The sequence below is a fragment of the Oncorhynchus masou genome, chromosome 25 (genome assembly GCF_036934945.1).
Source record: "Oncorhynchus masou masou isolate Uvic2021 chromosome 25, UVic_Omas_1.1, whole genome shotgun sequence".
NCBI lineage: Eukaryota > Metazoa > Chordata > Actinopteri > Salmoniformes > Salmonidae > Oncorhynchus > Oncorhynchus masou.
Window position 1 is genome coordinate 38,185,742 of NC_088236.1, and position 21,876 is coordinate 38,207,617.

The 21,876-nt window shown below is 45.9% G+C and overlaps 1 protein-coding gene across 1 annotated transcript; it reads right to left on the bottom strand.

Moving 5' to 3' along the window:
- Positions 1 to 401: 401 nt before the first annotated feature.
- adamtsl2 (ADAMTS-like 2) lies at positions 402 to 20,552 on the bottom strand. The gene is made up of 19 exons (XM_064936456.1): positions 20,470 to 20,552; positions 16,460 to 16,562; positions 15,734 to 15,876; positions 15,344 to 15,419; positions 14,930 to 15,032; positions 14,678 to 14,823; positions 14,335 to 14,458; positions 12,489 to 12,569; positions 10,324 to 10,499; positions 9,328 to 9,655; positions 8,196 to 8,550; positions 5,888 to 5,991; positions 5,688 to 5,814; positions 5,272 to 5,485; positions 4,944 to 5,099; positions 4,632 to 4,802; positions 4,197 to 4,373; positions 1,094 to 1,238; positions 402 to 704 (listed from the first exon to the last, which is right to left on the bottom strand). The coding sequence occupies exons 2-19, from the start codon at positions 16,559 to 16,561 to the stop codon at positions 583 to 585; spliced, it is 2,850 nt and encodes a 949-aa protein (XP_064792528.1). The 5' UTR covers position 16,562; positions 20,470 to 20,552; the 3' UTR covers positions 402 to 582.
- Between the last annotated feature and the right edge of the window lie 1,324 nt (positions 20,553 to 21,876).

Sequence of the window (21,876 nt, forward strand, 5' to 3'; positions counted from 1 at the left end):
AGAGTAACCTACTGGGGGGTAATATAGTAACATACTGGGGGGTAGTAGAGTAACCTACTGGGGGGTTGTAGACAAACCTACTGGGGGTAATATAGTAACATACTGGGGGTAGTAGAGTAACCTACTGGGGGTAATATAGTAACATACTGGGGGGTAGTAGAGTAACCTACTGGGGGGTAGTAGACAAACCTACTGGGGGGTAATATAGTAACCTACTGGGGGGTAGTAGAGTAACCTACTGGGGGGTAATATAGTAACATACTGGGGAGTAGTAGAGTAACCTACTGGGGGGTAATATAGTAACATACTGGGGGGTAGTAGAGTAACCTACTGGGGGGTAGTAGACAAACCTACTGGGGGGTAATATAGTAACCTACTGGGGGGTAGTAGAGTAACATACTGGGGGGTAATTTGTCGACGAGTAGTCTGGGGTAGAGGGCTCTTTGGCTGGAAGTAAGTGGGTTGCGGGTGTGGGTTTGCAGTGGTTGGAGTTAAGGGGTTTGTGGGGGTCTGCTGGAGGTAGGGGGTGGGGAGGGGGGGTTGGAGAGCTGCAGGGTAAGGTTTTGTAGGTGTCAGGCAATACTAAGAGGTGTGCTGGGCCCTGCAGGAGTGGCAGCAGGCCTTGCTGTAGTACCAGTGACTGCACAGGTTCACCTTCAGAGCCAGAGAGCAGTTGGTGGTGGGACGGTCCTGACAGCTCTCATCTGCATGGCAGAGAGACATATATGACATGTTCAATGATATGGAAAAAGTAGCCTCATCACGATAAACCTATCAATGAATGAATTAATGAATGAATTAATCAATCAATGCCTTTTTACCTCCACAATCTAAATGCTCAGGACCTTAGGCTGTTATGAAAGAAAGAGGTGTACTTAAATAATACAATTAAAAACAAGTGCTTTAAACATGCTGTATTCCGAGGTTGACTTCCGCCTGTGACTAGACTTTAACTCTCCTAAAGTTTCCAGAATGATTTGCTGCGTACAGAGCCTGATCCCAGATCAGTTTGTGTTGTCTTGCTAACACCTATGGTCATTGGAGTTGGCAAGACAGCACAAACAGATCTGGGACCAGGCTTTTGCTTACATACCTGGGGGTTCAGTGGGACAAGGTTGCAGGGCACAGGTCTGCTTGGCCACAGGCTTGGTCAGGGGGTCACAACCTCTCACGATCTCCCTTCCCTGGTAGCACTTCACGTCTCTCATCCGGACACCCACACCACATGTCTTAGTGCACTGGGGAGTGAACACACCACACGTCAGCACTATACCAGGGTTATACCAGGGGTACAGTGCTGACGTTGCACTGAGGAGCGGCGCTCCCTCAGTTTTTTCAATTTGAGATAACACAGACACAGAGCTGGTAAATCAAATTCTGATAAATTATAAATAAATTATATTTAACTACCACAAACATTCCATGGAAATTATAGAATGATAAACAAAATAAATGTGTAGCAGCCTACAGGAAGGTAAATGGTGGTTTCTTCCCTGTCTTCTCTCTCTCTGGCGGTGGCGCAAATGATGAATAACTGTAGGCATGTGTACAGGGGCCCACTTGTCAGAGGCTTGACCACTTTGAGCCAAATCTGACGTAACAATAACAGCCAGAGACAGAAAACTCTGCCAGGGTTAAAACGCTAAAAGACGCTGAAACGTCTTTCCTCAAAGCAGTTTACTATGGACTTGGGGCTCATATGTAAAATAAAATAAAATAAATAAATAAATATGTACGACACACTTGAACTCGCCCTACTGTCCGAGTGCTTAGCTTACGGACAGGTGTCTTTTATACTGATAACAAGTTCAAACAGGTGCCATTAATACAGGTAACGAGTGGAGGACAGAGGAGCCTCTTAAAGAAGAAGTTACAGGTCTGTGAGAGCCAGAAATCTTGCTTGTTTGTAGGTGACCAAATACAGTGCCTTGCGAAAGTATTCGGCCCCCTTGAACTTTGCGACCTTTTGCCACATTTCAGGCTTCAAACATAAAGATATAAAACTGCATTTTTTTGTGAAGAATCAACAACAAGTGGGACACAATCATGAAGTGGAACAACATTTATTGGATATTTCAAACTTTTTTAACAAATCAAAAACTGAAAAATTGGGCGTGCAAAATTATTCAGCCCCTTTACTTTCAGTGCAGCAAACTCTCTCCAGAAGTTCAGTGAGGATCTCTGAATGATCCAATGTTGACCTAAATGACTAATGATGATAAATACAATCCACCTGTGTGTAATCAAGTCTCCGTATAAATGCACCTGCACTGTGATAGTCTCAGAGGTCCGTTAAAAGCGCAGAGAGCATCATGAAGAACAAGGAACACACCAGGCAGGTCCGAGATACTGTTGTGAAGAAGTTTAAAGCCGGATTTGGATACAAAAAGATTTCCCAAGCTTTAAACATCCCAAGGAGCACTGTGCAAGCGATAATATTGAAATGAAAGGAGTATCAGACCACTGCAAATCTACCAAGACCTGGCCGTCCCTCTAAACTTTCAGCTCATACAAGGAGAAGACTGATCAGAGATGCAGCCAAGAGGCCCATGATCACTCTGGATGAACTGCAGAGATCTACAGCTGAGGTGGGAGACTCTGTCCATAGGACAACAATCAGTCGTATATTGCACAAATCTGGCCTTTATGGAAGAGTGGCAAGAAGAAAGCCATTTCTTAAAGATATCCATAAAAAGTGTCGTTTAAAGTTTGCCACAAGCCACCTGGGAGACACACCAAACATGTGGAAGAAGGTGCTCTGGTCAGATGAAACCAAAATTGAACTTTTTGGCAACAATGCAAAACGTTATGTTTGGCGTAAAAGCAACACAGCTCATCACCCTGAACACAACATCCCCACTGTCAAACATGGTGGTGGCAGCATCATGGTTTGGGCCTGCTTTTCTTCAGCAGGGACAGGGAAGATGGTTAAAATTGATGGGAAGATGGATGGAGCCAAATACAGGACCATTCTGGAAGAAAACCTGATGGAGTCTGCAAAAGACCTGAGACTGGGACGGAGATTTGTCTTCCAACAAGACAATGATCCAAAACATAAAGCAAAATCTACAATGGAATGGTTCAAAAATAAACATATCCAGGTGTTAGAATGGCCAAGTCAAAGTCCAGACCTGAATCCAATTGATAATCTGTGGAAAGAACTGAAAACTGCTGTTCACAAATTCTCTCCATCCAACCTCACTGAGCTCGAGCTGTTTTGCAAGGAGGAATGGGAAAAAAATTCAGTCTCTCGATGTGCAAAACTGATAGAGACATACCCCAAGCGACTTACAGCTGTAATCGCAGCAAAAGGTGGCGCTACAAAGTATTAACTTAAGGGGGCTGAATAATTTTGCACGCCCAATTTTTCAGTTTTTGATTTGTTAAAAAAGTTTGAAATATCCAATAAATGTCGTTCCACTTCATGATTGTGTCCCACTTGTTGTTGATTCTTCACAAAAAAATACAGTTTTATATCTTTATGTTTGAAGCCTGAAATGTGGCAAAATGTCGCAAAGTTCAAGGGGGCCGAATACTTTCGCAAGGCACTGTACTTATTTTCCACCATAATTTGCAAATAAATTCATAAAATATCATACAATGTGATTTTCTGGATTTTTTTTCTAATTTAGTTGAAGTGTACCTATGATGAAAATTACAGGCCTCTCTCATATTTTTAAGTGGGAGAACTTGCACAATTGGTGGCTGACTAAATACTTTTTTGCCCCACTGTATATGTGTATTAAATGAGTCAAAAGTTTAGTATTCGCCCCATATTCCTAGCATGCAATGATAACATCAAGCTTGTGACTCTACAAACTTGTTGGATGGATTTGCTATTTGTTTTGGTTGTGTTTCAGACTATCATCTTGTGCCAAATAGGAACGAATGATAAATGATGCATTGTGTCATTGTGGAGTCACTTTTATTGTAAAATAATATTATTTGTTTCTAAACAATTCTACAGTAATGTGGATGCTACCATGATTATGGATAGTTCTGAATTAACTGTGAATAATGATCAGTTAGAAAGTTACAGCAGCACCAATATCATACCCCCCCTCCCTAAAAAAATGCTAACCTCCACTGTTATTGTAATGGTCAGAGGTTAGCATATCTTGGGGTTATGATATTTGTAGCAGGTGAGTGTGACCGACTGCCTTTGTGAACAATGTCATGGTTGAAATGTTATTCACCTCAGACCAGGGCGTGGTGTACCACTTGAAACAGGGCCTCTCGAAGCAGGTGTTCTCATCCTCGGGCCTCTTACTGGCACCACAAGCCTCGTCGTCGTGGGTCTGGAACTTCCCAGCAGTGATGCCGGCGCACTGCACAATTCTCCACTTCACACCGCGGCCACATGTCGTGTTACACTGAGAGGAAAAAAAGACTGCTCTCAGCTAATGAATCTCTAACCAAGAGAACATCAAGAAAACGTATATTGAACATCAACAGAACATTGGGATAACATTGTCAAAACATCAAGAGAACACCAGCAGAACATCAAGAGAACATCAAGTAAACATTGTCAAAATAGGACACCAACAGAGCATTAAGAGACCATATATAGATCATCAGAACATCAATAAAACATCCGACAGAACATCAACAAAACGACCCAGTTGCCTTACACTCTCCCAATCCTGAGTGAGCCAGTATGGAGCACAGTCCTTCTCCCCACAGGGATGGATGGCCAGGGGCTTATTCTCCGGAGAGCACTGGGATTCAGGCACCACACGGCCCTCTGGTGTCTTACAGTACACGTGACGTACCATCTTCCCTTGGCCACATGACCCAGAGCACTGCAGAGGTCACAGTTTCAACGGGGATGACACGGCAATAACACATAGTATTATCTAGAGAAACAGCCAGTGGAATCACTATTTGTATCAGTCATCAACGTACCATACAAATGTAGTAGTGAGTGGAAGTAGTGTACTCACCGGCCCCCACTCTGACACAGTCCACTGGCGCTCGCAGGGCGGGCCTGTGCAGTTCTTGGTGTTAAGGGGGCGGGTCAGGGGATCACATGACTTGGTTTCATCTGAACACCTGACCTCCCGGGTCACCTGGGCCCTGCGGCCACACTTCGCTGGACACTGTACAGGAAAGAGGAGAGAGGACACACTCACCTTCAATATCACCTACAGTTGCTCAAACAGTAGGATGCAACAATCTACCTACTATAGTGGTCCTACTCAGTCATTAGTCACACACACACACACACAACCCCTGTCCCACCATCCACTCCCACAGTATAGCTCCACCCACCTCAGTCCACTCGGCCACCTCCCATTGGGGGCCACAGGTTGGGCTCTTACAGGCGCGGCGCTCCAGGGGCCTCTCCAGCTCTGCCAGGGTGCAGAGGTCACTGTACACAGAGCTGTCCAGCCCGGGGGACAGCATCTTCCAGCAGCGCACCAGACGGAACTGGAAGCCCTCACCACAGGTACGAGAACACTCACTCCAGCTACTCGCCTCCCACCTGAGGGTGAGGGGATGCAAATAGAGCAGAGTTCAGGCACAATTAGTTATCTTCGGAAGTAAATGAAATCGAATCTTAAATAAAATGGTAATGGCCAAGAGGCAAACATTGTTCTCAAAGAACTTTGCATCACTTCAAGAGTCGTCCGACCGGTAAACAGTCCTTTAAGTACTTTCTCAGTGTTTTGTTTTCTGGTGCATACCTGGGCTGGCACTCCCTCCCAATGCAGAAGTCATGAACAGGCTCAGGTCGGGTCATAGTGTCACAGTGCATGTCATTCACCTCAGCGCCGTCGTAGCGAACACACATGGCAAAGGACTTTGACACTCCTGCAGCAGAAATTATAATTTACAATTTCATAACTAATCCATACATACTGTGTGTGTGTGGGTGTATGTTTACCTATAGAGCAGGTGGAGGAGCAGGGTTCCTGAGAAGACAGTTTCCAGCGGTACATGTCTGCAGGGCTCAGCTTGAAGTTCTTCTGCAGGAACCTCTGATTAGTCCTGTCAAACACAACATGACAATACGTTTTTAAGGTTTTCAGAAGGTTTCACACTTTCAAGCAAGACATGACCAGGCCTTCACAGTAAACCCACTGAACCCCAGCTCTCTCTCTCTCTGTCTCTGTCTCACACACACACACACACACACACACACACACACACACACACACACACACACACACACACACACACACACACACACACACACACACACACACACACACACACACACACACACGGCTGATTCACCTCACCCTCCAAATCATAACAGCCAGCGACATTCTGTTTTTCATTAATTCACATAAAAGTGACATGAACATTCTTGTCATATCACTGGCTGTTTTTTTTATAGCCAGAGCAGAGATGTTTATTTGAAAATACACAGGAACTTTGAATCATTCTTAACCGGCATATCTCAGTGCAACTGTGACTAATTCCTGCACATTTATCCCTAGAGGTGACTACAGTCTGACAGTATGTTTCTTCCCAGTCATATTTTTCACTTTGCCGCAAATACCTTGAATTATTTGCTTTTAAGTGGACCGTATCCCATTTTTATTCCTCCTCCTCCTCCTTCCCTTCCTCCTTTTCCTCTCATCTGTCCCCCTCCTCCTCCTCCTCTTTTCCTCTCCCCCCCTCCTCCTCTTCTTCTTCTCCTCCAATCCGTTCTTCTCCCCAGGGCAGGGGAAGACAGGGTGTGTCATGTGATGTGTTTTATGGGGCTCTGGCAGGAGAACTGGCAAAGCGGTGTTTGGACACAGTGCAGGGAAGCCAACATGAATTATAAATATGATGGAATGCTACCCCAGCCAGCCCTGCGCTTTGGCTGTCTCCTCTCCATGTGATTCTTTGGCTGTCTCCTCTCCATGTGATTTTTTGGCTGTCTCCTCTCCATGTGATTCTTTGGCTGTCTCCTCTCCATGTGATTCTTTGGCTGTCTCCTCTCCATGTGATTCTTTGGCTGTCTCCTCTCCATACGATTCTTTGGCTGTCTCCTCTCCATGTGATTCTTTGGCTGTCTCCTCTCCATACGATTCTTTGGCTGTCTCCTCTCCATGTGATTCTTTGGCTGTCTCCTCTCCATGTGATTCTTTGGCTGTCTCCTCTCCATGTGATTCTTTGGCTGTCTCCTCTCCATGTAATTCTTTGGCTGTCTCCTCATGTGATTCTTTGGCTGTCTCCTCTCCATACGATTCTTTGGATGTCTCCTCATGTGATTCTTTGGCTGTCTCCTCATGTGATTCTTTGGCTGTCTCCTCTCCATGCGATTCTTTGGCTGTCTCCTCATGTGATTCTTTGGCTGTCTCCTCTCCATACGATTCTTTGGATGTCTCCTCATGTGATTCTTTGGATGTGTCCTCATGTGATTCTTTGGCTGTCTCCTCATGTGATTCTTTGGCTGTCACCTCATGTGATTCTTTGGATGTCTCCTCTCCATGCGATTCTTTGGATGTCTCAAAAAGAAAAAGAAGTAAGGGATGGATGGGGCCAGAAGCCAGCCTGGAGCACATTCCATTCCCCCAGCCAGCAGCATGGGCCCTTTTCCTGACGAGAATATCCAGCCCTTTTACATGCCTTGAAATGACTCACTGCAGTAGGGCCGGGACGATACCAATATCGCGATACGTGTCAGTATCGTGGTAAGGAAACAAAACATGAAGCGAATTTAACTTCTTTAGGAAAACAGCCTTAATGTTGGAAACAAACATCATTATGTTGTCATCCACAGTCACATGTAAATATTTTCCAAGTTATATTTTACAAAGCAGGCTTTTAAAGGACCAAATAGTTTGGTCTGCTTCGTGATTTCCTTTTTTCCATGGAAAACATATTGCGATACTGGTATTGTTACAGCCCTTCACTTCAATCCTTACTTAGAGAGAGAAGGACGCCCCACTGGGCACAGACGTCAATTCAACATCTATTCCACGTTGGTTCAGCGTAATTTCATTGAATTGACAAGGATCAACGTTGATTCAACCAGTGTGTGCCCAGTGGGTCTGTTGTGTTCACTCTAACCCCTCAGCAGCAGCATCAATAAGTGAAGAGTATTAGAGGTGGAAGATAAAGACCAGAGGGGTTGTGGATGGGATTCTGAAGTGATATTTTTTGGATGGGTTCCTATACCAGATAGCAAGCTGACGTTGGGTCAACATTGCCTCTTTACTTCTGCTCAACATTGTGTGGATCCCTCCTTACACTACCTGGTTCTGTTGGTGCGATTGTTGCTCCTCATCCCCGTCAGCAGCGTCCTGTTGGGGAACAGCAGGTCTCCAGTATCATTCCTCCGCGCGCCCAGACTGAACTCCCCCAGAGAGCTGTTGAGGGGGAACTGGCCTCCCTGCTCCACACTGCTATAGTCCACCTCCAACGAGAACACTCCCTCTCCCTCCGTCAGGAGCTGATTGGTTGAGATGTTGGTGAGCAGCTCATCTGGACCAATCTGCTTGCCCAGCAAGACTCTCCAGATGAGGTTCTCGGAGTCTGGTCCCTCCTCTAAAGGCTTGCTGGCTGCCGGGGCAGGGACTGCTACGCTACCTGTGTGACTGCTGTTGCCATCTGTTGGGATAACAAGAAGGGCATGGAAAGATAGAGAAATTATTAAAGTGGGAGAAAGCCTTATACTAAGTCGCACCAGAGGTGTTTCCTGGTCAGGTGGTCAGGAAAAACTCCTGGTGCTTCCTTAATAAAAGAGGAGATTTATGTGCAGGTTGTGCACTACAACAAAACAGCACACAAAGCCTTTCAACACATTCCTTACGGCAGTAGAGGGCCTCGGTCTCACCCAATGGTCAAACTCCCTGCATAACTGTCCCACAGTCTAAGTGGAAGGGCTGTCTGAGAGCTTGGTACAGGCAGGTCGGCTTGCACTCATTACCACTCATGTTTGTGATGCAGCCATTTAAAAAAAGGAGAAAATGCCAGAGCTCTCTGAATTTTTCATCTCCCCAAGCTCCTCTTTGTATATATGCCTGTGAATAATGCAGGACTCCAAAGGGCCAGCAGCGAGGACTCTCTTTTTTTTAAAACAACATTTTATCTCATCTGATATCTGAGTGGTGAACTGATTTATATGGAGATACATACAGTGGTTCAGGGGGAGAACTGCACAGTCTGCAAGTCAAGAAAAAATCTCTCCCACCCTCCCTCCCTCCCTCCCTCCCTCCCTCCCTCCCTCCCTCCCTCCCTCCCTCCCTCCCTCCCTCCCTCCCTCCCTCCCTCCCTCCCTCCCAGTTACCTGCGTTAATCACTTGTGCATTGGTGTTATGTATAATTAGGATTATTTGTGTTATGTTTATTGTATTGTTTTTTTGGTTTCTAGTATGCTGGTGTTACCTGTGTATTGTGGTGGGGTTGGGCTGTCCTGGTGACAGTCGATGGCTCCTGTCTCCTCATACACCTCGTTGGTCTCCTGGCCTTTCTGGCCCTCGGCCCCTGCCGCCTTGGCCCCCTGTTTCATCACCTGGTTCCTCTGGGTCTCAGGGGCCACCTTGTCATACGTGCTCCCGTTGGGGGCCATCATACTGCCCATCTCCACGGAAACCCCTGGGGCGGTGCTGTCGGGGCCAGTGTAGACGGGAGGTTGAGGGACAGGGGACAGGGACTCTCTCAGGACGGTGTACTCGTACGTGATGTAAGGGATACGACCATTCTGGTTCCACACCTATGAGGAGTCAACATAGTGAGTGAGGGAGGGGGAGGGGGGGTGTCAGACAGATTCTTTGGATTAAATGATGTTGGTTCTACTTCTCTTTTACAGTGTCTTACACCAGAGGTAATGCTCTGCGTAATAAACTACATTGTGCACAAATACAGCACAGTCAAACAGAATTATTACTGACCAGGTATTTGCCAAGGTCTTTTTTTGGATGACTTAAGAGATAACATGCAAGCAGCAGAGACAGACCAGCATAGCACCAGAGACCGAGAGCTCACCCATTCCCTCCTCCCTCCTATCAAACTCAGTCAATTGCACATATACAGTAAATACTGTACAGTACATGACTGCTGTTGGAGTCAGCCGTCCTAGCCTGCCTGCACTCATTCAGACATGGGGCTTGATTGCCAGTGAGTGAGGCCATGAAAGAAAAGATAAGATACATGTACACTATTGAAGTTTTACTGTGTCACGCATTAACACGAAAAGATGCAATGAAAATGAAGGAGCATTATCAGTTTGCAGGTATCTATCTTGCAGAACTTTTCCTTCTTCGACCCTGCACCTGCAAGCTACTGGATACGTGTACACTACTTCTAAACTAGACATTACCCAGAGGCCCTGGCTGCCAGATGAGGGGAGGGAGCAGAGCAGACCTCAGCAGGCTACAGTACCAGAACATTGATGGCCTGGTCGATGGGCCCTTTGGCTACGATGTACTCGATCCCCGTCTCATACACATCCATGGGCCGCCGGTACTTGAAGACGGTCCCCGCCGCATGGAAGTTCTGGGGGCTGTCCACCTTGTAGTTCCCATTGAAGAAGAAGTTCCCCGCCTGATCGGTCACAGCTGTGGGGGGATAGGATAGAACATAGTCTCATTGAGGGGATGGAGGAACCTTGGATGAGGACCAGTTGGTTGACTCTACAGAAAAGGTAATATCTTTGATGTTCACCCTACACTGGAATTTCTCCTCCCCATACATGACCATAAATGGATACAGTCAATTCAAGAGATCGCAAAGGAAATAAAAGTAATATACAGTTGAAGTCGTAAGTTTACATACACCTAGGTTGGAGTCATTAAAACTAGTTTTTCAACAACTCCACAGATTTCTTGTTAACAAACTATAGTTTTGGCAAGTCAGTTAGGACATCTACTTTGTGCATGACACAAGTAATTTTTCCAACAATTGTTTACAGACAGATTATTTCACTTATAATTCACTGTATCACAATTCCAGTGGGTCAGAAGTTTACATACACTAAGTTGACTGTGCCTTTAAACAGCTTAGACAATTCCAGAAAAGGATATCATGGCTTTAGAAGCTTCTGATAGGCTAACTGACATCATTTGAGTCAATTGGAGGTGTACCTGTGGATGTATTTCAAGGCCTACCTTCAAACTCAGTCTCTCTTTGCTTGACATTATGGGAAAATCAAAAGAAATCATCCAAGACCTCAAAAAATATTTTGTAGACCTCTACAAGTCTGGTTCATCCTTGGGAGCAATTTCCAAACACCTGAAGGTACCACGTTCATCTGTACAAACAATAGTATGCAAGTATAAACACCATTGGACCACACAGCCGTCATACCTCTCAGGAAGGAGACACGTTCTGTCTCCTAGAGATGAATGTACTTTAGTGTGAAAAGTACAAATCAATCCCAGAAAAACAGCAAAGGACCTTGTGAAGATGCTGGAGGAAACTGGTACGAGAGTATCTATATCCACAGTCCTATATTGACATAACCTGAAAGGCCGCTCAGCAAGGAAGAAGCCACTGCTCCAAAACCACCATAAAAAGCCAGACTACGGTTTGCAACTTCATGTGGGGACAAAGATCTTACTTTTTGGAGAAATGTCCTCTGGTCTGATGACACAAAAATAGAACTGTTTGGCCATGATGACCATCGTTATCTTTGGAGTTAAAAGGGGGAGGCTTGCAAGCTGAAGAACACCATCCCAACCATGAAGCACGTGTTTGTCAGCATCATGTTGTGAGTGCTTTGCTGGAGGAGGGACTGGTGCACTTCACAAAATAGATGGCGTCATGAGGTAGGAAAATTATGTGGATATATTGAAGCAACATCTCAAGACATCAGTCAGGAAGTTAAAGCTTGGTCGCAAATGGATCTTCCAAATGGACAATGAACCCAAGCATACTTCCAAAGTTGTGTCAAAATGGCGTAAGGACAACAAAGTCAAGGTGTTGGAGTGGCCATCACAAAGCCCTGACCTAAATCCTATAGAAAATGTGTGGGCAGAACTGAAAAAGCTTGTGCGAGCAAGGAGGCCTACAAACCTGACTCGGTTACAACAGCTCTGTCAGAAGGAGTGGGACAAAATTCAACCAACTTATTGTCGGAAGCTTGTGGGAGGATACCCGAAATGTTTGACCCAAGTTAAACCATTTAAAAAGCAATGCTACCAAATACTAATTGAGTGTATGTAAACTTCTGACCCACTGGGAATGTGATGAAAGAAATAAAAGCTGAAATAAATAATTATCTCTATTATTCTGACATTTCACATTCTTAAAATAAAGTGGTGATCCTAACTAACCTAAGACATGGACTTTTTAGTGGGAATAAATGTCGGGAAATGTGAAAAACTGAGTTTAAATGTATTTGGCTAAGGTGTATGTAAACTTCAGACTGTAGATCATCAGAGTTTAATTTCAGTTGATTAATAGGGATCCCATTGCTGTATTTTCTGAAAATCTTGAATAAATGTTTTGCACCTTATATGCAACATAACATCACACCGTACCAACAGCGAACATTAGAGATGTGTGTATACATGGCATGGTGACCAGGATAAGAAGGAAGTACCCACCCAAAACATCAGCTGACTTCTTCCTCTCAATGATCTGAATGTCCCAGGAGCCCTCGGGGATTGATGTGATGAAGGAGTAACCTTGGAGACAGGAAACATTATGATGACTCCATTTTACCTGCAACTAAATAGCCTGAACATCAGAAGAGTTGGCTAAAGAAGCACATATTGAGCTTGTTGTCAGACTAACTGGCTATAGTTCTCTTTCAGAGACATATAGTGGGGCAAAAAAGTATTTAGTCAGCCACCAATTGTGCAAGTTCTCCCACTTAAAAAGATGAGAGAGGCCTGTAATGTTCATCATAGGTACACTTTAACTATGACAGACAAAATGAGAGAAAAAATCCAGAAAATCACATTGTAAGATTTTTAATGAATTTATTTGCAAATTATGGTGGAAAATAAGTATTTGGTCACCTACAAACAAGCAAGATTTCTGGCTCTCACTGACCTGTAACTTCTTCTTTAAGAGGCTCCTCTGTCCTCCACTCGTTACCTGTATTAATGGCACCTGTTTGAACTTGTTATCAGTATAAAAGACACCTGTCCACAACCTCAAACAGTCACACTCCAAACTCCACTATGGCCAAGACCAAAGAGCTGTCAAAGGACACCAGAAACAAAATTGTAGACCTGCACCAGGCTGGGAAGACTGAATCTGCAATAGGTAAGCAGCTTGGTTTGAAGAAATAAACTGTGGGAGTAATTATTAGGAAATGGAAGACATACAAGGCCACTGATAATCTCCCTCGATCTGGGGCTCCACACAAGATCTCACTCCGTGGGGTCAAAATGATCACAAGAACGGTGAGCAAAAATCCCAGAACCACACGGGGGGACCTAGTGAATGACCTGCAGAGAGCTGGAACCAAAGTAACAAAGCCTACCATCAGTAACACACACTAACCAAAATAGAACTTTTTGGTAAAAACTCAACTCGTCGTGTTTGGAGGACAAAGAATGCTGAGTTGCATCCAAAAAACACCATACCTACTGTGAAGCATGGGGGTGGAAACATCATGCTTTGGGGCTGTTTTTCTGCAAAGGGACCAGGACGACTGATCCGTGTAAAGGAAATAATGAATGGGGCCATTTATCGTGAGATTTTGAGTGAAAAACTCCTTACATCAGCAAGGGCATTGAAGATGAAACGTGGCTGGGTCTTTCAGCATGACAATGATCCCAAACACACCGCCCGGGCAACGAAGGAGTGGCTTCGTAAGAAGCATTTCAAGGTCCTGGAGTGGCCTAGCCAGTCTCCAGATCTCAACCCCATAGAAAATCTTTGGAGGGAGTTGAAAGGCCGTGTTGCCCAGCAACAGCCCCAAAACATCACTGCTCTAGAGGAGATCTGCATGGAGGAATGGGCCAAAATACCAGCAACAGTGTGTGAAAACCTTGTGAAGACTTACAGAAAACGTTTAACCTCTGTCATTGCCAACAAAGGGTATATAACAAAGTATTGAGATAAACTTTTGTTATTGACCAAATACTTATTTTCCACCATAATCTGCAAATAAATTCATTAAAAATCCTACAATGTGATTTTCTGGATTTTATTTTCTCATTTTGTCTGTCATAGTTGAAGTGTACTTATGATGAAAATTACAGGCCTCTCTCATCTTTTTAAGTGGGAGAACTTGCACAATTGGTGGCTGACTAAATACTTTTTTTGCCCTACTGTATTTGTGGGGCTCGTCCCAGATAGGTGTGCTCAAGGTTTGGAATAGATGGAGAGACATATCTCCTCCATCAGTACCCTCTATCCATGCCACCCACCCACCCATCCATCCATCCACACACCCAAACTATCTCAGTTTGTGGTTGAGGTTGAACACACTCCTACCCAAAGTGGTGGCCCCGCGGCGGAAATTTCCATTGACCCTGCTGCAGCTGCTGCCATCCCCCTGACACACACCACACTTATCCAGCATGTTGGGCGAGAAAAGTACTCCATCACACCCGATTGGCTGCAGAAATGATGTTAAGACAAACAGGATGATTATAATTTTGAATCATTTCAGCACATGCAAAGCAAGTTGAACGTATGACACTCACGGAATATAGCAAGTAAACTGAATTATTTTATTGACACTATCATGTGACCAGGATAATAAGCATTTCGGCCATTCTCACAGATTATGCAAAGCAATCTCCTCAGCAGATGTAAGAAACGAGCGTTCCCTGACCTCACATCTGCCGTCCACACAGACCCCTCTGTAGTTGCTGTACTTGCAGGACGTTCCGTCCCGAGCAGGAACCATCAGCTGTCTCTGGCCGTCGGCCGTGGTGCAGTGCAGGTCACATGGGTTACTGGAGATATGGACATAGTCATCTGTAGATGGATGGATACAAAGGTCAGTCACAGTGTAACGAGCTTCGAGAACAGGCCACACAGGAGGGAGTGACACAGAGCAGAGCGGGTTTATTATGGGTCTTACCCGGATACAGGGGTTTCCAGTGGTAGTTCCTGCCATTGTAGACCTGTGAGTTGAACGACCAGCACTGCTCTTCCCTGAAGCTTCTCCCAGAGGAAGGGCAGTCCTGCACAAGAAAGAAAATATACACACACTTTTCTGTCTGCTTCATGTATTTTTAATTTTAGAATAGTTTTACAATATATTACGAAAGGGTGTGACAACTCTAGGACAAAAAGGCCGTTCACCCTGTACCTCTCCAGGACCAGGCTTTGTGGCCGCTGTACTAAACCTTAAGCAATTTGTATCTCAATTACAAAAAAAGCTGTGTGGTCTACATTGACTTCTGCATCATAGGCTTCGGGTTGTGGGGTGTTGTGTCAACATGTATTTTGCTAACGGCAGGAAACGGGGTGGCAGTAATACATGCATGCTAACCTTGGTGTTACAGAGGAGGTATTTCTTCGAAGTGCCAGTGCAGGTCATGTTGTCTCTAGCAGCGGCTGCTTTCTTTCTTTGGATAGAAAATGAATGAATTTAGTAAACCTGCATGTTGAGATTTGAAGATAAATAACACGTTTATTGAGTAAAATAGAATGCAATGGAATAGAACAGGTTAGAATAGAATGGAGTGGAATAGAACAGGTGAGAATAGAATGCAATGGAACAGAACAGGTTAGAATAGAATGCAATGGAACAGAACAGGTTAGAATAGAATGCAATGGAATAGAACAGGTTAGAATAGAATGCAATGGAATAGAACAGGATAGAATAGAATGGAATGGAACAGAACAGTATAGAATCAAAACTGTCTGTCAGCGGACTGACCTCTGTTTGAGACAGTGCCTCTCCTGGGACATGACCCCCCCTCCGCAGGTGCGTGTGCAGGCGGTCCACTTGGCCCACTCCCCCCACCAGTATGTGGTGGACTCCAGCTCGTCCTCCAGACTGTTGGAGGCTCCCCCTTCCTCCTAGACACAACACAGAACCCTTAGAGAGAAGCAGCAGAACAGGGCCCTGTACACACTGTGACTAATTATAAGCATGTCTCGCCACTCTGCCAATCTGGGTTAAGTGGAGACAAGTGATATGTACTGTGCTCTCCTTGTAAAAGGTGTGAGAGAAAACAGCTGTGGGTTTTTATAAGAAGACATGTAACAAAGAATAGTCTGGAGATGCGAGGGCCAGAAAGAGGGAGCAAGAGTGAGTGAGGGAAAAACTGGCAAATAGAGAAGAAGAGAAAGACAGACCAACAGACAAGCAGTGTGACTGACTGACTGACTGAAATGATGCCAGTGATAGAGTGTGTGTGTGTGTGTGTGTGTGTGTGTGTGTGTGTGTGTGTGTGTGTGTGTGTGTGTGTGTGTGTGTGTGTGTGTGTGTGTGTGTGTGTGTGTGTGTGTGTGTGCGTGTGTGCGTGTGTGCGTGTGTGTGTGTGTGTGTGTGTGTGTGTGTGTGTGTGTGTGTGTGTGTGTGTGTGTAAGAGAGAGGCCTGAGTTGGGCGAGCATGTACCATGTAAAGAAAGAGAGAGAGAGAGAGTGGGACAAGCGTACCTGTCCCCTGGTTGAGAGGTTCCCTACAGACAAAGCCAAGGTGAGAAACCCCAGTAGCACCAGGCTGGTCTCCCCACATTGTTCCCACGACCAGATCCTCATCCTGACACGATCAAATACACAGAAAGACCTCAATGGGACAGAAAGGTAGGAGCTGAAGACTCACACCGATAAACCTGAACTAGGTACAGACAAACAGGATGGGAAGAACACTGTGGAAATGAAAAGACATCTTTAATGAACTTACATTGGTATATCTGATACAGCAGACCCCTAACTAGGGCATAATGCACTGTACGATTAGTGCGAAGTAAACTCAGTTCACAGATCACCAGTCCCAATTCCAATACAACATTTGGATATCTGTATGCTGTGATATAAAACAGGCTTTTATAACCGTCCTTAGCTTTTGCGTATATCAGGGATCTACTGTCCTTGCAAGGGAGAAAACTTAGAAAAGTGTTTCAGAGGAAACCTATTCGTGCCACATCTGTGTGGGCTTCAACGTAAATGTCTTCAGTCTTTTTAGTGCACTGGCAATCACCGTGTACTTGGATGAAAACCTTCAGACGCAGACAGGTGGTGACAAAGACAGGCTGTTGAGTGAGCACAGGTGTTGGAGACAGGATTTGGAACATGGAAGCAGCATGTCAAACAAGGCTCAGTGCTGGAGGGACTAAGGTAAGTTTCCTAACTGAAGGCCTAGCCCTTCCACACACAGGTAGGCCTTTGTTTCCTCCACCTTAGTGTGAATGCACCGGCTGCCCAGACGTTTACTGTAAGGTAACATACACACGTTCATGCAAACACACACACACACACGTGATACACACATCAGGTCAGTGACATACACACGCTCTGACTCTAGAAAAAGCCCCCTTGCACATCCCCCTGTCCCACCTCTCCTCCTCATCAGGCCCACAACTCCAGTTAGGTAGGCTTCTTAAAATAAGCAAACAGATCGTCTAGCCCTGTTTGCAGTCTGGCTTTTTCTGGCACTAAATATTGGTGACAGGTGTCTTAAACTACCCGCTGGAACACCTGGAGTTCATTATCCTCCCAGACACAGCTGGAACGTGTCCAGCTGCCAAACTCTCTCGCTCTCTTTTTCTCTCTCTCCCTCTCCCATGCCTCTCTTTCTCTCTCTCCCTCTCCCATGCCTCTCTTTCTCTCTCTCCCTCTCCCATGCCTCTCTTTCTCACTCTCCCTCTCCCATGCCTCTCTTTCTCACTCTCCCTCTCCCATGCCTCTCTTTCTCGCTCTCCCTCTCCCATGCCTCTCTTTCTCTCTCTCCCTCTCCCATGCCTCTTTCTCGCTCTCCCTCTCCCATGCCTCTATTTCTCGCTCTCCCTCTCCCATGCCTCTCTTTCTCGCTCTCCCTCTCCCATGCCTCTCTTTCTCGCTCTCCCTCTCCCATGCCTCTCTTTCTCGCTCTCCCTCTCCCATGCCTCTTTCTCGCTCTCCCTTTCTCTCTCTCCCTCTCCCATGCCTCTCTTTCTCGTTCTCCCTTTCTCTCTCTCCCTATCCCATGCCTCTCTTTCTCGCTCTCCCTTTCTCTCTCTCCCACAGACCACGCAGTCTGTCGCTGTCGAGACAGGCCTTCCTCCTCACATGGCTTCACAGGGCCACAGAGGAGAGTAAACACAGCCCTGCGCGTCTCCCCCCTAGCCACACCCCCATGCGTTCCCCTTTCCCCTCCCGGCCCTCTGCCCCCCTGGGGCCCCCTGTTCAGGGTAGGAGGGGTGTTTTTCTTTCACAGGCAGCAGACAGACAGCAGGCTATCCCTGGGGAGGCTGTGGGGAGCTGGGGCCGGTCGGATCAGGGCTGTCTGGTCTGGATGGAAGGCCCAGGCAGACTCATCCTTTCTGGAGGAGCTGTTTAACCAGACTGGGGCTCCTTCGTCCTTTCGTAGCAGCCTTCTCACGTTCATATGTGAAGTGGAAAATTGATGTTGCTCCCAATCAATTGCCTGTTGCTCTCCACGAGTCCTTGACCTCACTCTGCTTATACAAAGTGCACACAGAGGCATAGCTGAGAGAAGGAGAGGAGAGGACACTGGTGTTTTGGAGTGGAGAGAGAGAGAGTGCATGTGGTATGTATTTGCAGAATGAGTGACATTTTAGACATTGTTTCGAGTAAACACCACTTTGGGGACTCAGTCATCTTTGTGATAGAGTGCCTTCCACTAGTTTGTTCCACACCCCATTCTGCATACATTGTTTTCCCTCAGTGACCATAACAGCAATTGATGTGTCCTTTGTGAGTAATGGTCTAGCTACCAAATACTTCTCCTTCACACTGAGGTACTTCCAAACAGCCTACCTTCCTCAGAGCAGCTGGTGGTATTCCTCCTTTACCAGGGAAACTTCCCGGAGCTGTGTCATTAACAGGAAAAAGCAACAGGTGGATCATCTCACTAGTGCCACTCTATTCATTTCCCTATGTATCTGTTGCTCTGATACGGTACATTACTCTATGTATCTGTTGCTCTGACACGGTACATTTCACTATGTATCTGTTGCTCTGATACGGTACATTACTCTATGTATCTGTTGCTCTGACACGGTACATTTCACTATGTATCTGTTGCTCTGATACGGTACATTACTCTATGTATCTGTTGCTCTGACACGGTACATTTCACTATGTATCTGTTGCTCTGATACGGTACATTACCCTATGTATCTGTTGCTCTGTTACGGTACATTACCCTATGTATCTGTTGCTGTGTTACGGTACATTACCCTATGTATCTGTTGCTCTGATACGGTACATTTCACTATGTATCTGTTGCTCTGATACGGTACATTACCCTATGTATCTGTTGCTCTGTTACGGTACATTACCCTATGTATCTGTTGCTCTGTTACGGTACATTACCCTATGTATCTGTTGCTCTGATACGGTACATTACTCTATGTATCTGTTGCTCTGTTACGGTACATTACTCTATGTATCTGTTGCTCTGCTACGGTACATTACTCTATGTATCTGTTGCTCTGATACGGTACATTTCACTATGTATCTGTTGCTCTGATACGGTACATTACCATATGTATCTGTTGCTCTGATACGGTACATTACCCTATGTATCTGTTGCTCTGATACGGTACATTACTCTATGTATCTGTTGCTCTGATACGGTACATTTCACTATGTATCTGTTGCTCTGTTACGGTACATTACCCTATGTATCTGTTGCTCTGATACGGTACATTTCACTATGTATCTGTTGCTCTGTTACGGTACATTACCCTATGTATGTATCTTTTGCTCTGATATGGTACATTTCCATGTGCTTTTTCCCCAAAAACAATCCCCACTCCTTTAACTCCAAGCAATTCACTAATTTCACTCCTGTAAAACATAATACTACAGAATGTACACGGACTCTCTGTTAGACTGGTGCTTGCTGCACTGACGCCACAATCATGGTGTCATCATTTTTGTACATTTTATACTCAAGGTTCTTATGCTGCTGCAGTCGCCTCCCCGAGAACAAGATCTGACCATCTTCACACTTTTAACTGGATACCTATGACCTAGACATGACTGAACACTTGTCTTTCTTAGATGGACCAACTTACATCATCAGAACAAAATGCATGTGGTAAACTATATGACACATTGTCACCTTTCCAAATCACAGTTTCATTTGGGAGCACCAAATTATTACATCACTTTCAGAAATTGAATTAGCATGAAACCTTCACCTCATCCGTCTCTCCCACAGCAACAGAGAGCTCTCCAGACAGAGTCTTGCATCAGCACACACACACATACACACGCACACACACACACACACACACACACACCGCTGTAGGAAAGTAAACATCATTGTGAGGATTTGTTTTGGTCTGGAACAGGAGACAAGTCCCATTGGCTCGCCTGCCACCTCACAAAACGCCAGACACACACACACACACACAGAATGAACACACACACATACACACACACGTATACACACTTAAACACACAGACAGGAGGAGTGTAAATATTTACCCACTCACCTAGCTGCAGTCCAGGGGCCGCCGAGCTGTGTGATGCCGGGTCAGAGTGGGTGGTGTGGTGGTGGTGGTGCTGTAGAGATGTGTGTGCAGAGGGAGAGAGAGGGAGAGAGGTAAGGTGTGTGCCTTGCATCCCTCTTCCCCTCCCTCCCTCAGCCCCTCTCCTCCCCCCCCACCCCTCCTCCTCCTCCAAGCAGCAGGAAGAGAGTGGCAGTAGGGAGGAACGCCTAGACAAACAGGAGGCTCCTGCCCAGTGCCAAGCACCGGGGTCTGCCTCTCCTGCCTCTGCTGCTGCTGTATGTGGTGGGGACTCTGTCCCATTGACAGCCCAAAGCCAAGCCTGGCAGCTCAACTCTCTCTCTCTGCTCTCTCCCTGCTCTCTCAACTCTCTCTCTCTCTGCTCTCCCCCTCCACTCCACTTCGCTCCACTGGCAGACAGACAGAGGAAGTCGATGTTTCCCACAGTGCGACCCCCCCATACCTCCCATATTTTTTTTACCCCCTTTTTCTCCCCAATTCCGTGGTATCCGATTGTTAGTAGCTACTATCTCATCACTACAACTCCTGTACGGGCTCGGGAGACACGAAAGTCGAAAGCCATGCGTCCTCCGAAACACAACCCAACCAAGCTGCGCTTCTTAACACAGCGCGCATCCAACCCGGAAGCCAGCACCAATGTGGTGGAGGAAACACCATGCACCTGGCGACCTGGTTAGCGCACACTGTGCCCGGCCCGCCACAGGAGTCGCTAGTGCGCGATGAGACAAGGATATCCCTACTGGCCAAACCCGGACGATGCTAGGCCAATTGTGCGCTCCCCATGGACCTCCCGGCCTGGGCTCAAACCCAGTGTTTGTGGTGGCACAGCTAGTACTGCGATGCAGCGCCCTAGACCACTGCGCCACCTGGGAGGCCTCCCATCATCCCATCTTATCAGTCCCCCTCACGTCCTTTGTTCCATCTCCTCCTCAGATGCTGGTGTCTTGCCCTGTGTGCTCCCCTCTTTCATCTCATATGTTTCTATAAGGAGAGAACACACCTGGAAATGGCCTACCTATGTCATGAGTTTCAGAGCAGGCCTTTACCTATCTCTGAGGTGAATCCAGAATATCTCAACAAATATTTCCATTAGAAAGCATATGCATATCGAAAGCTGCATGAACCAAGAGTGAATGAAAAAGAGAAAAGAAAATCTATGGTGAAAGTGAGAGCGTTTGAGTCTCTAGAATGTATTGAGCAGCACAGAGAGAAAGAGAGACAGAGAGACATACACAGAGGTTGAGTCTCTAGAATGTATTGAGCAGCACAGAGAGAAAGAGAGACAGAGAGACATACACAGAGGTTGAGTCTCTAGAATGTATTGAGCAGCACAGAGAGAAAGAGAGAGAGAGACACACACAGAGGTTGAGT